Source organism: Maylandia zebra, linkage group LG14 (assembly GCF_041146795.1).
Source record: "Maylandia zebra isolate NMK-2024a linkage group LG14, Mzebra_GT3a, whole genome shotgun sequence".
Lineage (NCBI taxonomy): Eukaryota > Metazoa > Chordata > Actinopteri > Cichliformes > Cichlidae > Maylandia > Maylandia zebra.
In genome coordinates this window covers 23,164,311-23,178,750 of record NC_135180.1, presented here as the reverse complement: position 1 = coordinate 23,178,750, position 14,440 = coordinate 23,164,311, and the positions used below count along the sequence as shown (strand labels likewise).

The 14,440-nt window shown below is 39.4% G+C and overlaps 1 protein-coding gene across 1 annotated transcript; it reads left to right on the top strand.

Annotated features, from left to right (window-relative positions):
- Nucleotides 1-1,324: 1,324 nt before the first annotated feature.
- On the top strand, nucleotides 1,325-13,549 carry calm3a (calmodulin 3a (phosphorylase kinase, delta)). The gene is made up of 6 exons (XM_004543662.5): nucleotides 1,325-1,540; nucleotides 10,005-10,035; nucleotides 10,461-10,604; nucleotides 10,983-11,089; nucleotides 11,446-11,581; nucleotides 11,760-13,549. The coding sequence occupies exons 1-6, from the start codon at nucleotides 1,538-1,540 to the stop codon at nucleotides 11,786-11,788; spliced, it is 450 nt and encodes a 149-aa protein (XP_004543719.1). The 5' UTR covers nucleotides 1,325-1,537; the 3' UTR covers nucleotides 11,789-13,549.
- Nucleotides 13,550-14,440: the final 891 nt, after the last annotated feature.

The window sequence follows — 14,440 nt, the reverse complement described above, 5'->3', positions numbered from 1 at the left end:
GTAATCTTTCTCCAGGTTATCCTTAACATACTTCAGTCTAGCTTGAAGATGTCTCTTCTGCAGAAGTGGAATTTTTCTTGGTCTGCAACCTCAGATTCCATTTCTGTGCAACACATATTTAGATGGATACATATTGTCAGGCATGAGAAAAACTGTAATTGGTAATTGGGAAAAAAAAAACAGGTTTTAAAATGGGAACATCACTGTCTTTGTCTTTGTTATTGTCGTCGGCAGATAGTCTGAATTATGGAACATTTGTTACTGAATCACTGTCAGTACATTTATAGAAAGATATTCATAATCTTTAAATTGTGCATTGTGGTTTAAGCGATTGATTTCTTTTAGACTGTTCTCGATGTTTGTTTTGAAGGAAGGAAGGTTCAGGGCTGAAGCAATCAGCATCATGGGCTCATCCGGTTAGAATAAGAAAAAGCAGCCATCTAATTCAGAATTATTCTCAGGGTTCTCCTTTTATTCTCAAATAAATAAGGCAAAGAAGGAAGGAAACAAAGACACACATGGACTGCCACAGCTCAGCTGCCGCCCCGTGTGGAAGTGAAGAAAGAGTGAGCCCAAAAGTGAATGCAGTCCTTATATAATGTGTGACATATAATGTGTGACAGGTGAGTGCAATCGAGGACAAGCACCACACCCAATCAAAGGTGAGAGAACTAAACAAGGTGCATCTGGTGAAGTGAGTGAGTGGGTGTGCTGGGATGTGCTAAAAGGTGGGTCTCTACAACAATGTTACTAAGTCATTCATTTGTGTGTTGGAAGTTTTTCTGGGGTCTTCAGACACACTAATACTTTTGTCCAATTTGTATATGCGATTTGATTTGATCAAGAATCTTGGACAAGAGAAAAAGACATTTTGGAAGGTGTTCTGAAGACCTATTTTGGATTTGAGATCATGTTTTGGAGTATTTTGTCCCAGGACAAGTCTAATTTCAACCACAAATGTCTATTTTAGTATTTTTTGCACGAATGGTTTTTAAATTAATGAGCGGTACAGAAATTGCCCTGTAATTTTAAAATGGCCCATTAGTATTGTGTTCAGTATGATCACTGGAACACTCTTTTCTCCCATAGACTGTTTATGAGACGTGGTAATGGGGCTAGTATCTTTGCGCGGTTTGATTTTGTAAAGCAGCAAAAATTGTGGTTTGCTCTTTGTTAAGTGTCAAATAATTATTAGGCGATAAACAGTGAATGATTACCGCAACAGAACGAGCTTTTTAATGCTCGTGTATTTCCATTTTGACAGTGGATTCAGTGGGACTAAAACGTACAAGACAGCGGCGGAGGGATACACGGCTGTCAAACTGTGGTACAGCACGTCGCTGGTTTAGGTTTCCGGGCAACTCTGCTGCAACAGAAGGATACTGTCTACACAGATTTCCCGAAGCATTTCTTATACTTAAAGTCCTGTTTTATTTTATTGTTCTATTTGAGTAAGTGATCCCTAAGTAAATAAAATACAAGTCATTTAACTGAGCTTTTTTTCCATCTTCACGGAGCTTGAAAAGTCAACGGGACGATGGTAAGTGTAAGCTAGCTAACGTAAGCTAGCTAGCCTTAGCTATGAATCGTTTAAATCGTAATGTCCTCATGCGACACTTTAATGCGTAATATAATCGTAAATGCATACGGTCTGAAGCAATAAAGCATATTCCGGCTTCCCTTCACAATGGCATTTATAATATTGGCAAACTGCAGAAAAATCCCACACCTGACGTGCATACAACGCTCTTTTTTTCATCATTTTATCGTCTATATATCGCAATTTTCGATCGGTGGTTTTATGTGTGCTTAACAGCTGACGAGATAGAAGAGAAACGTTTTATTTATTAGTGTCTGCCAAATGCGCAGCACACACGCTGTATTGCGAGAGGACACAAACGGCCTGTTTAATGCTCAAATGTATCACCATTCATTCGGTTGATTAGCAGAGTTGTTGATGATGTGGTTGCAGTCCCCGAGCTTGGACAGATATTTGTGGCATTTGGTTTTTGGGTTGTTGTTGGGGGTTTTTTTTGTTTTGTTTTTTTGCTCACTTATTTATTTATTTATTGGTTCGCTTGGACTCGAGAGTGGGCGTGGTGCCGGTGAAGGTGCTGTGTAAAAATAGACCGTCCAGTGTGAATGTGATCTTTACCCATCTCGTTAATCTTGCGAGAAAGACATTGGGACTCTGAGTAACTGTCATTTTCGACATGCCACATAAGGTGCTGCAGCACGGACAGTATCTGTGTTAGCCACATCAGCAGGGTGTTTTGAACGGACTCGGACATGCGCAACAAGCGAGAAAAGGGGTCGTATTCAACCACCGATTGGGGTTACATAAGAATACGCTCACAGGTAGCAACACTTGTTTGTCATATTGCAAAGCTTTCAGCAAGGCGCTGCAACAATTTGGGAATAGATTCAATACCACCATGACACCATGTCCTGCGTTACGTATTGCGCCATAACGTTGAACCGCATTCTGCTTCTGCTGAATGATCCTCTTTTCCACCCCTCCTTTCTCGCCTCCCTTCCCCCCGCATTGAACCAAGCATCCCTGGTGCAGTCGGCTGTCAGGACCCGCAGTGTACCCTCCAAGATGGGATCTAACTATTTTAAATACTTCTAATATATACTTGCATGTGAATATCTGTATCATATCTTATGTGTCGTCTGTTGTTCATCTGCATTCTGTAAGAGAGCAGGCGAATGGAGTCCCTTGCGGTCTTTGCCAAGTAAGGAAACTTGGACAGCTACAAAATCCAATTTATTCACATGCTGCTCAAACACCATTTGCAAATATGATTAACTGGCTGCACTTCGGAAAAATATTGTCAACATAAGAATATATGACATGCTCTGTGGGGTACTGATGAGTTGAAAGCAAGCAGTACTTTTTACAGCAGCTGTATAAATCCTCCAGCTGTGCTCTGATCCAGACACTGCTTGCTTCAGCAACACTGAATTGGTTGGCAGTGAGCAGACTGGATACTCTGCAGTCTGCCATGCTCCCTTCTGCCTACCCCCCTTCCCCTTAAATGGGTGACTCATTGAAATTGACTTGAATGCATGGCATTACCACCACCACCGCAGAAATTTTGCTACAGAAATGTTGGCTTTAATCTGTTTGGTTTTGAAAAAGCAAGTTCATTTGTCCATTATCTGTGGTGCAAGAGCATGTGGATACAGTGAAAACATGTTTATTCGAGGCATTAGCTCAACAGCAAATGCACAGTGAGTCCTTAGGCAGTATTACATATAGCATTATCAGCTTATCCCCATCAACGAATTAGTGTCAGTGCTAAATTGTTGCAGACTCTAATGGTCTGTTTTATGCAGCAGGTATTTCAGTTTTCTAACAAACATCCTGAAGGAATATGCAAAGCAGAAGGCACATTCAAAGGGTTTAATCTGTTTTTTGTTTTGTTAACATAATGTATTTTTTTATTTTATTTTTTTTAATTAAAAATTTTTTTTTAAAGAGTCGAGGAGGTGGTTAGTTGCGGTGATATTCAGTGTGCTACATTGGCGACCCTGTTCGTGTCTCACTAATTATAGCAGGCGTGTGTATTTCGGGCTGTGGAGTATTTATACCAGTCCCTCATCGCACTTTCTCAGCCTGAAGTGAGCATGTTGACTGACTTGGACAGGCCTGATAAGGCTTCACATGGAGCGCACAATTATGTCTCAGATGAACTTGAAGAATGAATTTGTGTTACATGAGTTTAAATTCCTTGTTTGATTAATGAATTTATTTTGTGTGTGTGTGTGTGTGTGTGTGTGTGTGTGTGTGAATGTGGTAAAAAAATATTGAACACTGTATGAATCAGCAGACACCCCACAATAAGAAATCACAATAATTCGGTCATGATACAATATTATTGTGATTTTTAACCATTTGCAACTTTGCATTAACACATACTGCCATTTTTCTTCTTTTTTCAAATGAGTATTTTTTTTCCTCAAAGTTAATTTGTTTGTATTTTTTATTTTATTTTTTTATCCAATAAAAAAGTTATCTCACTTCAGTTTTCTATTGGTGGGGGTGGGGGGTCAGGCATACAAGCACTGTTATAGTTAGACATTCCTATTTAACTATTAAATGTACTCTCAGTAACCTTCTTGTTCTGTTGTAATCTAACTAGAATACAGCCGGTAGGCAGCCAGTCGAGTCCCCTCGAGTTGTGCTCGTTGACAAAGGCTCATTCAGACTGATAGCAATTTTTTGGCAATCTGTCTTCATTTACAAATTAAATAAGTCATTTACAAACCTTAAGTAATTTTTCTGAGAGTGATTGAATACTGGCCAAGTCAGACTGAGACTGCAGAAACTCCAGTGTTGGATTTTAGGTTGAGCCGATTTAATGCAAGTTTGCTCGGCTAACAATATCTCAAGATGGTGGAGCTCTCTTGTTTCTAGTATTCCCAGAATATTTTCATTTAGTTATTAACAATTATTATTACATGAGTTCAAACAATATTTCTTTAATTTACATACATTTGTATGTGAAAATGTGAACACATCTACAGTTTAAGTTTATTGTAAAGCTTTTTATGCTGTATTAACATAGTTTTATCTAGGTCATAGGTAATGGCCGGGTCCAGCTGCCAGAAAATACTGCAGTCTGTTTTGAATTAGTTTGTCTAAATTGCATTTGGATTGGCAGAGCCTGTGTACACAGTGGAGCCTGATGCACGTGTTCTCCATTTTGCCTGCTGGAAATTCTTTGTTTTTCTTTGAAAAATGATTGTTTTTAGGGTTTTTATATCAATCCAGAAGTGATTTAATTTGTTACTGCTTAGTCATTTCTTTTCCAAAAATATGAGAAACGGCTGTTTCATTTGTCTTTCTTTTCGTTTCTTGTTTATGAAATTTCATCATTTTCCCCATCAAGTTTAAGACCAGTTGAAAAATGGCAAAAAAAAAAATCATATTTTGCATGGTTGGATCTTAACAAGGTTCCAAGTAGAGTTTCAGTGTGCAACAAGAAGAAATAGGAGTGAGACAAAAAAATTTTTGAGCATGCAATTTATTGAAAACCACGCTTAAACTGAAACAGGCTGTTTTACAGCTTATCAAAAGTTTAGCCTTAAAAAGGCCAAATCTGTGCAAAAATGTGGATTCATTGTCATTTTCTGTCAGGTAGAAAATGTCACACCACCCTTCCAAAAGAACCGGAAACTACCCCAAAACAGAAATCGAAGTTCCAGACATGAACTCGGTAATGAGTAGGTCCACCATTATTGTTGGTCTCTTCAAAAATTCTTTGTGGCATGCTTAATGCAAGCGTTTCCATGAGTTGAGTGGGAACATTTCTTCAAGTGGTGAAGACAGCCTTATGACGGGCATCTACTGTCTGGAACTGTTGTCCATTTTTGTACATTTCCTTTACCATCCATCCCCAAAGGTTCTCAATTGAATTTAGATCCGGGGAACACGCAGGAGGGTCCAACAGAGTGATGTTATTGTCCTGGAAGAAGTCCCTTGTCCTGCAGGCATTGTGTGCTATAGCGTTGTCCTGTTGAAAAACCCAGTCGTTACCACACAGATGAGGGCCCTCAGTCATGAGGGAAGCTCTCTGTAACATCTGTACATAGGCGGCAGCCATTTGATGCCCCTGCACCTCCTGTGCTCTAGGGCTGTGCGATAGGACCAAAATCTCATATCCCGATATAAAACTTCTATCGTGCGATAACAATATAAATCACAAAAAATGTAATATTTCCTGTAAATTCTGTGAATCTCAGGTAGGTGAAGTGTTTCCAGCTGGGCGTCTTGTACCTGGAGTCGAGTGTTTTAACCGATGCATGAAACTACACATTTTTAGGCATAGGTTGTAACGGCCGCCGTTTTCTTTGTATTTATTACACACCGTGCTGCGGGGAAAGCCTGTTCTAACGTTTGAGTCTAAGGTTTATTTTTTAGCACCTGACGACTCTTTTTTTGCTTCTCATCCGTCAATACTCTGCATACTTTTTCACGTGATTCCGTTTATTTTGAAAATTCTCAACAGGATCTTGAGCTTTCTTGTGAAAGGTTTATGTGGAAAATAAACAAGCGGACATGCGATGGTTTTACCTGGTCGTTGTTGCTAACGACAACCCATAAAAACAGGTGCTTGTCTGTCTGTAGTGTGGTTATATTAAATATAAGAGAAAGAGAGAACTTTAAGAAATTAATATAGCCACTACAGTGACCATCAAAACGATGAAAAAAATATTGCCGTTAACAGTTTATTTTGCGACACCACGAAACAAACGATAGCGTAAAATGAAACGATAGACGTTTTTATATCGTCATCCGATATATATCGTTATATCGAACAGCCCTAATGTGCTCCATATTTCCACTGAAGGAAAAAGCACCCCAGACCATTATGGCGCCGCCCTCCACTGTGGCGTGTAGAAAACATCTCAGGTGGATCTGCTTGTCATGCCAGTAATGTTGGAAATCATCAGGACCTTCAAGGTTAACTTTTTTCTCATCAGAGAATAAAACTTTCTTCCACCTTCAATGTCCCATGTTTGGTGCTTTCTTGCAAAGTCCAAACGGTCAGTTTTGTGGCATTCAAGGAGTCGGGATGGGTATTGTTTAGGTTTTATCCGATACCAATACCAAACCGGTACTTTTGAAACGGTGTCGGTGCTCGAACCGGTGCTTAAAGAATCAAGAACACAGACTTTGTCCAAAAACCTCTCATGTTTAGCTGTTTTTTGTAAAAAGATAACATTGTTAGCCTTTTCTGCAGCTATAGGGCATATATGGTATCACTCTTGGCTGGAAGCAGTGCTTAAACAATGGAAAAAAACACCAACTTTGTCCAAAAACCTCTCATGTTTAGCTGTTTCCCACTTTTTCTTTGGTCATTTTAGCCTTTTTGGCCAGGGTGAAGGGAGTATCTGCCATCAAACAAGAAGACAGCCGCATGTAACTACGACGGTGTTTGCTAGTTCACCTTACATGCATTAATTTGATAACGTGGTTAGCCTACTCAACGTAAATTACACACAAACAACATTAAGCTACTCGCCCAGAGAGGAACGGCTGCTGCTGCCATCATCATCTGTCATCATTTCTGCTACACGGCAGGGCTAGGAGCCAGGACTCTCCTCTTCGGGTTCAAGTTGCTGACTCCGGGTCGATAACAGGCACCACACCCGCAGTAGATGTGCTCGGTGTGAGGTCTCGCAGCAAGCTATCAAATAGGGTGCATTTCTCGGCTTTTAAAAAAACGCTATGCGCCACCATGTGTTTCATCAGATTTGAGGAGTTACCTCCTTTGCACAGTATTACAGTATCAGCATAATAGCACTTGTTGCAGGCTGCTGAGTTTGCATCTTTTGCTGTGAAGTACAGCCAGACTTTTGACCGTTTCGCCTTGGGCATTTTTAATCTGTAGCCATAATGGCACCGGATATCGGTACCCATCTCTATCAAGGAGATGAGGCCTTTGAAGACGTTTTTTGTGTTTGTGGCCCTTCAGTCTCAGATGCTGTCTGATGGTTATGGGGCTGCAGTCAGCACCAGCATTGGCCTTAATTTGGGTCAAGGATCGTCCAGTGTCTTGACAGACAGCCAGTTGGATCCTCCGGCTCAGTGCTGGTGAAATTCTTTTGGGTCCTTTCACTTGACTTTTTTGTTCCATAACCATCAGGATCATTTAAGAAATTCCAAATGACTGTCTTACTGCGTCCCAGCTCAGCAGCAATGACGTGGTGCGAGAGACGCTGTTCATGCAGTTCAACAACCTGACCAGGGGTCCGTTCTTCGTACCTCACTTACTACATCCAAGATCAAATGACACATCCAAGATCAAATCATCGCGCTAACTTTGAGCTCGCTATCCCGGTTCTCCAAACACACCTGTTGTTGACGATTAGTATAGCTGGATGAAGTAATGTGAGATCACTGGGTGGCTTAACAGGGGCTACGCATCGATAGTAGAAACATTGATCGGCAACCCTTTGATTGGTTGGCGAAAATGTCAAAGGAGCGCGCTCGGTATTTTTCGGCAGCAGAGCAAGAACTCTTGATTGAGGGATTTCAGGAGTTTCAGAGTTTAATTAAAACGCAAGGGAACGCTGCAAAAGCAAGGAGAGAGGGCTGGCAGAAAGTTGCTGACAAATTAAACTAGTAAGTAATTTAATAATAATAATAATAATAATAAATAATAATCGATTGGATTTATATAGCGCTTTTCAAGGCACCCAAAGCGCTTTACAATGCCACTATTCAGTCACTCTCACATTCACACACTGGTGGAGGCAGCTACGGTTGTAGCCACAGCTGCCCTGGGGCAGACTGACAGAAGCCAGGCTGCCATATCGCGCCATCGGCCCCTCTGGCCAACACCAGTAGGCGGTAGGGTAAATTTATTATATTATATTACATTATATCCTCTTTCACATTAGAGCCACAACAGGACCCACTAGAACATGGGAACAAGTAAAAGTGAAATATAAGAATATTCTACAGAATGGTAATATTTATCACTTATATTGCTTTTAGTCTCTTGAAAAGAGACCCTGAAATAATCAGTTTGTTTGTTTATAACAGCAACCAAGAAAAGGGCAGAGCAAAAAAAGACAGGTGGTGGTCCTGCACCTCCTCGTCAACAAGTTGGTTAAGTAAATAATACCCTCACGGGAAAATGAGCACACTGTCGCGCTGAGCTAAAGGATCCTGTCTATCCCGCAATATACGCGGAATTCTGAAAACTCTCCTTATCAATCTTGCACCTTCCGCAATGGGTGGCTCGCGTATACGGACAGGACATGGCTGCGACAGACTTCCCAAATCCACCTTCGCTTTTATAGCCGTGGTCTCTCATCTTGATTACACGAAGTAATTTACTATTACTACTCTAAAATATGAATTACATCTGAAATAATCAAATACATGAAATAGAATGATTAATAGTACATTTCCCTTTTTTTAGGAAATGACCTAAAAAAAACCCAAAGAAAGAAACAACAAAGGCAACATTTTACAACTTCAACCTAAAGCGCTCTATCTATGCAAGATAGCATGGGTGCTCTGTAGGAGTAAAGTCAGTTTCAGTCCACTTCTGTATCTGTATGGAATCAATAAAAGAATCAAATACTGCATTATCTTTAGTTACATTGATAATATTTATTTATGGTAAAACAGTGGTTAAAATATCGCTGTTGCTTTCGTATAAATGAAGCGGACATACCTGAGTGGCCGGGATCTAATCTTGTTTACATAAAGTAAGCCTGCTCCCGAGCAGGTTTACGCTTACGGATCTGTTGCTATGACAGCAAGTCCCGGATGAGCTTCGGGGAACCGAACGATCCAAGATCACGCGAAATCGTCAACAATCAAATCCAGCTAACTTACTTAGCGAGGTACGAAGAACGGACCCCAGGGTTCAGAAAGGGAATGTTTATTTGCATTGCCATCAGAACGTCATGACAGTGTGACATTTTCTGTCTGACAGAAAATGACAATGAATCCACATGTTGAAGCTCTACTTGGAACCTTGTTAAGATGCCAAATATGATTTTTAATTTGTTTTTATTATTATTATTATTATTATTATTATTATTATTATTATTATTATTATTATTATATTTTTTTTTTTTTTTTTTGCCATTTTTCAAGTGGTCTTAAACTTTTGACCAGGACTGTATATGTACATATATTTATGTCTAAAGTATATTTCCTCTACCTTGTATAATGTATATTTTCTTCAGTTTTTTGCATAGTATTGTTGTTCTTAGGCATGATGCAGCTGTGTCTATATAACTGCCCTCTCTACTGTGCTGTTGTAACAGTGTGAATTTCCTGTCTCTGGGATTTAAATGCTGTCTTATCTTATTTGCCTAGTCCTGATATAAGTTGAACTTGCCATTAAAAACTGTATTTCTTGAATACAATGCACGATTTAATAATTGTAAATGGTGGCAGGGTTGAAAAAGAGGTTATTTCCATGCTGAAGCATCAGTGTTTTATCAGTGTCTTTTTCCCTTTTCAACAGGCTGATCAGCTGACTGAGGAGCAGATTGCTGGTGAGTGCATACCTTAACCAAGCCTTTTTGACTTGTTTTAGGTTTAGCAACACCTAATTTCTCCAACAAACCTTAGAAACTAGGCTCTCAGAGATTATACAAGATGTGCAGGTCTATGGGATTGTATGCTAATTATGGTCCCATACTATTAACTAGATAATTGCATTCAATTTGTTTTCCCTAGGTATAAAATCAGACCCTGGGTAATGAGAAGCAGCAGGGTTTTGAGTCAGGTGTCCTAGAAATGCTTGCATGTCTACATTAAAGCTGCAGTGCTTTGTATTCAGCCTGTGCTCTTCTTATCAGGGGTTGTCTGTTCAGTGTCCCAGTTGTTGCAAATGCACTGACTATTGTGTATAGTCAGTGAATGTTCATTGGATTCAGTCTTCATTACAACTCACAGTTCTCTTTCTGCAAATGTACAGAGTTCAAGGAGGCATTCTCACTGTTTGATAAGGATGGCGATGGTACAATTACTACCAAAGAGCTCGGGACTGTCATGCGCTCTTTGGGACAGAATCCTACAGAGGCTGAGCTGCAGGACATGATCAATGAAGTAGATGCTGATGGTGAGATCAAACTAACATGCACAAGAGCTTGAAGTTGCATTACTTTTGAGAAAGCTCTTCATGAAGAGAATTCTTTTGTCATTCAAGAATTTAGTGACTGGCATAAATGCAGATCCTGATATCTGAGATGGCATAACTTGTTTCTGTTCTCTCTGTATAGATGTGTGTAGATTGAATCTAGTCTTTGTTGTTTTTGTTGCCTTGTCTGTTGTGATTAATAAAAATGATGTGCATTTCCTTTTATACTTTGAACTACCTTGCATTGTCATAAGCTAATTTTCCTGATCTGATTTTGAGTTTTTCTGGTAAATTACACGGTGATAACACTTTTTTTCTGGTTTGTTATTTGTTTTTGTTTTATTTATTTATTTTATTAAGGTAATGGTACAATTGACTTTCCTGAGTTTCTGACAATGATGGCCAGGAAGATGAAAGATACAGACAGTGAGGAGGAGATCAGAGAAGCCTTCAGAGTCTTTGACAAGGTAAAGTAGGAGTAAAGTGGAAATATTTAATTAGACTATTCAGCAAAAGGAGAGCCTCTGTATTTGTTAGAAATGACTTTGATCCATGATGATGGCTAGACAAAAGAGTGAAAAATGTCTGCATAAGCGATATTCTGGAGCGTTTCTGTCTTTCTGCTAGCCGGACTATTATATTAAGCGTCACAAACACACAAATATTGAACATTTAGCTCAATAGACTTCCTAAATCAGGATCTCGACATCACAGGTGAAGGGAATAGCCTTGTCTCTGGCGCTATGGTATCTGTAGACACACACCTGCCTGTAAACATAGAAGACACCAAGCTAACTTTCTGCTTTTGTTTTGCCACCTGTAGGATGGTAACGGGTACATCAGTGCAGCAGAGCTTCGGCACGTCATGACCAACCTGGGTGAGAAGCTCACTGATGAGGAGGTGGACGAGATGATACGCGAGGCCGACATTGATGGAGATGGTCAGGTCAACTACGAGGGTGAGATTTTAATTATTAACCACCATACTTTTTGTGAGTCTGCAAATGTGAAAATCTACAAGTTTGTGTGTATGCACTTATTTTTTTTCCATCTGGTAACGGTGCTGTTACAGTTAGTTATTTGTTCATTATTTAACGTAACTTTAAATGTTGCTTTCTGTTCTTTTGTTTTCCACAGAGTTTGTCCAGATGATGACAGCCAAGTGAAGAGAAATTTGAAATTTCTTTTAACGTTGCTTATCCTCTAAGATCACTGTCAAATATGTCAAATATACCAAAAAAAAGAACAATTCTCAAATGATAAATTTACCCTCCCCTCCAGAAAAAAAATCATTTATCTAAACCGTTTGCAAATTGTGCTTTAGTGCATCCAGCTACTTCTAAGGTATCTGTTTCATCACCACCAGAACAGAATAATCCCTAGAGAAGTTAATGGACCAAGCTTTAAGAGGGCCAAAGCCCCTGGTACTTCAGACCAAGATTCTGCTGAGTCACCCTGCTCCTGATTAATTTAGAGGAAAGCGCAACATCGTAAAAGGCAGAGGGATAGGAACCTATGCCACGGTTCATGTAGAGAAGTTGGCTTTTCAATTCTTACCTGATAGTCTTGAACAAAGAAAATCGACTCTCTTGCACCAGTGGTGACTCTCCAAATACTGAATTGAGTACTCTTCTTGCATGCACCCTTTCTGTGACTGTCTCTCGTGACAACAAGGAAGCTCTGATCTTGTCAGAGGTAGTGTTCAGGTTGTGTACACACTGGAGGTATATACATAAATATATAGCTATATATCTGTAAAAAATTTGTGTCACTATTGATTATTGCAAGAGCAAATAGTTGCAATGTAGGGTGTTTATTGGTGCTCTGCTGGAGATGAGCATTCTTATAACCTTGAAGAGTTCGAACGAAAACGAGGGACTGAAAATTGCTGGATGGTTTTTCTTTTTTTCTTTGTTTGTTTTCCTCAGTTGGATGTTATTTTGTATTGTTTTGAGTCGTGGGTTTTACGTTGCACTGATTGAAGACGGGAGTGTGTTGAATTGCTTCAGGATGATTATTGGGAAAACACACTTGAGGACTGCAGTTGATACATTTGTTCTGCAAACAGATATCCTGATGATGCAATATTGATGTAACGCTTTATAAATGTGTTCTCAAATATTAATGTATTGCTGACGAACTTTGGTCACAAATTATATCTATATAAGTGTATCGTTAAATTTGCAATGCCTATTGTTGTAGTAAATGATCTGTGACATGTTTTCTCTTCGGTTTTGAAATGTGCCATAATACTCTTTAAAAAAAAAAAAAAAAAAAACCTTCAACCTTCTTGCAAGACCTGTAGTTCTTTAGAATAGAAAAACTCTACTTAATATAATAATATAAAAATACATGCAGTTCATCATATTTGCACTTTGGTATAAACCATGTGGTTGTTTAAAAAAATGGAGGACAAAAAAAGTTTTGTTTTAAAAGAAGAAAAAGAAACCAAATGTCACTGTTGCTGCTGCTATAACAACATGTTTCACTCATTGTCCTTGTTGTTGTCTGATCTTCAATTTATAGTCCGGTGATTCAACCTCCAGTCGGCTTGCTGTTTTACTAAACCGAATACATTCAGTGTATACTGACACATACTGCTTGTGGTGGGGGGGTGATGTGTTTCATTGAGGCTTTCATATGGGGAATGAAATGGGTTTGTAGCAACGACTTCAGCTTTAGATGTGCAGTTGGTTTCAGTGTTAGGTTTTTGAACAGTTGGCTAAATTTAAGCTGGGGAATCTTGTGATTTCCTCAATGTGTGAAACTTAATATACTGCTCTGTTTGAGGCGTACTAATTGGTTACATTTGAGTCAGATGTTTGGAAGTAAATGGTTATTGGACTGTTAATTTCTGAAGGTGTGTCCAGTATGGAAAGATGTGATATATTTTCCATAAATCAATAAATTGACTGAGCTTTACTTCACCTGCATTTCCTTGACATGTTTATTCTAAAATTAGTCATTAATGAAACAGACATCCTTTTGTTTCTTCTTTTTTGTAACTGTTCACAAATTCCCATAATGTTGCAATACACTCCCCCGTCCAGTGCTTCTGTGTTAGAAAGGAGACTCTTCCAGATAGCCTCAGACTGGGTCAGGGCAGGTCAGCCTAGGTCTTCACTCTAGAAACTATCCTGGGCAGAGGCTATATTTGGCAGCTCATGAGATTGCTGCAGGAGCCTGTGCTAATCCAGGTCAGCAAGGGTCACGACCCCTCACACAGTCTAAATGCAAAAAGCCTTTCTTGTTGAGAGGCAAGATCAAGAGCCAATAGAACAGCGTTTTATCTGGGCCAGGTGAATGTGATTGGATGTGTGTCCACATGCTAATCGTGTAAGTGTAAGTAGATAATATAAATGAATTAGGAAACAGGAGCACACTCAGCAGTACAATAAGAACCGTAGCACTACAGACAGGCAGGTGTGGTAATCCCTCTGCGGTTGTATAACAGGCTGGAAAGGCTTGCTGGTTTACACTGAGAATCAACAATGCACTGCCTCTTCTGCAGTGAGGGTTGTAGACATTCATTATAAATAATTGAATTACAAGTTTTACTTTCGATCTGCTGTATCAAGTGGAGAAAAGAAAGAGGCAATCACTTACAGATTACAACTGTACCAGCAAAACAGATTACAAAATCTGATAAATATCAAAGACACAGTACACTGAAAAACAGCAGCGCCCCCAGCACACACCAGCCATTTAATGTGCTGCTCAAATCACAATGCCTCAATGAATACGATCCAATAATCAAATAACACAAGGCTATATATGTGTGTGTGTGTGTGTGTGTGTGTGTGTGTGTGTGTGTGTGT